Source organism: Penaeus vannamei, chromosome 23 (assembly GCF_042767895.1).
Source record: "Penaeus vannamei isolate JL-2024 chromosome 23, ASM4276789v1, whole genome shotgun sequence".
Lineage (NCBI taxonomy): Eukaryota > Metazoa > Arthropoda > Malacostraca > Decapoda > Penaeidae > Penaeus > Penaeus vannamei.
In genome coordinates, this window is record NC_091571.1 from 5,880,064 (window position 1) to 5,882,563 (window position 2,500).

Consider the following 2,500-nt stretch of genomic DNA (forward strand, 5'->3'; position numbering starts at 1 on the left):
GTTGTGCAGCACGTGGAGGTCACCATGACCAACACTCACTTCAGCCGAGTTGTGGCTTCACTCGAGTCTCGCGAAGGATGTCCCATCACCCCAGGATGCAACCTCACCAAGACCTTCTCCCTCAACCCTGTTGCCTCCGTCAACAAGCGACGCTTCGGCATCGCCCTCGACGGTCAAGTCAAGGACCAGGACGCCAACTTGGCATCCTCCACCTTGGTGGCAGAAGGTAAGAACGTCAACGACGCCTTGGGCATTATCGTGTCCTACTCTCTCCGTGTGAAGCTGAACTGCGGCGCCATTGGCGGTGACCTGACTGCCGACCTTCCCTTCAAGCTGGTGCACCCCAACCCTGCCTCTGTCAAGGCTCCACTGCGCAAGGCTCAGTCAACTGACATTGAATTCGAGGAATTTTCTCGCCTGCGCCGTGGTCAGTCCATTGCTGAGGAGTAAGTTCAGCAGGACCCAGAGGATACTCGGAGATCAGGCAACAATAGTTCTCGAATTCAAGATTCAAGCATAATTGCAGCACCTGGGAAATTGGAGTTATAAATCTGCATAAAATAATTAAAATTGTTCATCGTACAATTTTACTGGTAGCATAAGATAAAGGAACTACAGTAACATTAGCTAAATGATTTCCAATGTATCTATGATCTTGGATAGTAAAAGTGTTTTTACGTTCCATTTGTGAAAATAAAAGTAATGAAAAAAGGCATGGCTATCTTGCATCCTTCCCAAAGAAGTTACAGCATTATCAACGAAAGAGCTCTATTTCTCACTTGGATGTTTGCATAAGTTGATTACTGCCATAGCATTGAAGACTTGGTCAGTGTTAAACCAATTCCAGGTCAATCAAGGATAGGATTTTATGATAACATGATAAGATCTACCTATTGACGTCTGCTCTTCACTGCCCGAAAGCCGACGCATATTTTAAAAATACAATAGCATTTTAAAACAAAGTAACTTCATGAAACTGAAAAGGTATTGCAGGGAACAATCCCTTGACTTATTTGACCATAAACCTTACAACTGCTGTTTTCTAGATCCCACAACACGAACTTTCCTCAGCAATATGTATGCAATGGGCTACCATCCACAAGCATTTTAAGGCACATGCAACCTACTCAAGCATGTAAACTACTGAAAAGTGCGATTTTGTTGATATTTCATTATCATCTAACCATAACAAGCCACTTCAATGATCCCTTACTCCAAAGAGTTATCCTCTCCGATGAAGATAAGTTCATGATAAAAGTGTAAGGACTACCAGCTGTCAACAAAACCTTTCTTTTCAAACATCGGTAGCCCTATTTATTCAGCTGTACATGTGATCTAGTCAGAATTAATCTAATGTCTACGTACCATCTAGGTAAGGGTAAATGCGCTTCTCGCTTCCTCTCCTTGGAGCTGAAGAACAACAGCTTGTTCCGCAGCATTTGCTTTTTGTCTTCAAAGTTCCCGGCTGGGATGTACAGCTGAGTAAATTCGCGGCCATCCCGAAGTTATCGAGTGGTAACACTTGGGCATTCGAATATAAGCCCTGTTAAATAAGCAATGTAAAAAATCTAAGCAAACTTTGTCATATTTTAATATTCAAAATTAAATACATAAGAAAATATATGAAAAAAATACATTCCTTTTCTTAATTTCCTATGCTGTAATGAATACAGCTTACATTTCCTAAAGGATAATACTCCGATCTTTTTTTAAAGCATAATGTACATGTTTGATAAAACAGTCCGTTGGTTATACTTGCCTTTCCTTTTATGTATCATTTTGGTACTGATTGTTGTTTTCCCTTGGTAGTTCGTTCGTCCGAAGGACAAAAAAATACTATCCACACATGTCTGTTCTTCTAATTCAGTTATGAACATCTTTGTAACATGCAGGTTACATGTCAGTTAGACAATAATTGAGTGCCGTCAACATTTTGGAAGGAAACTGTTGATATTTTCTCACAAAGACAAAGTTAAAAAGCGGGAAAACGTAATGACACCGACCAAAATATATAGACCTTTCAAAGATATAGACCTATAAAAATATACAAAGGCCTATATATACTCAAAAATGTATAGATCTTTAAAATATTAAATACCCATGCTGTGACATCTGATATTATTGTCTCACATCATTTCCTTCCTTTTCCATAACAATTTAGGCATATCCACGGCGGCAGTTAACTGACGGACGTGAAAGTAGCGGGATTGTCAACCGATGTTTTATAAGGTACGTGAAATATAATAATTTATGTTATACAATCCTTTCATGACTTAACAAGGAAGAACAAATGAATATATAAATATGGAACATATGGTTTTGCTCTTCGGATGAACAGACATTTAGGTTAAATGACAATCAACGTGTAAATGTTACTATGGGAAGGAAAAAGGAATTGGCCAAAAATCCAATATTTAACGGTTTTATATTTTTCATTTCTTTTCCTATCATTAATATAATCATGTTAGAACATTCATCCTTTTCCGAGTGCAAGTTGTAA

At 38.8% G+C, this 2,500-nt stretch overlaps 1 protein-coding gene across 1 annotated transcript in view; it reads left to right on the top strand.

Moving 5' to 3' along the window:
• LOC113826121 (arrestin homolog) overlaps positions 1-712 on the top strand; it is a 1,836-nt gene extending 1,124 nt beyond the window's left edge. Inside the window, exon 3 of the mRNA XM_027379002.2 lies at positions 1-712. This exon is cut by the window's left edge and continues 297 nt beyond it. Coding sequence (XP_027234803.1) covers positions 1-450 — 450 coding nt within the window. The 3' untranslated portion in view covers positions 451-712.
• The last annotated feature ends 1,788 nt before the right edge of the window (positions 713-2,500 follow it).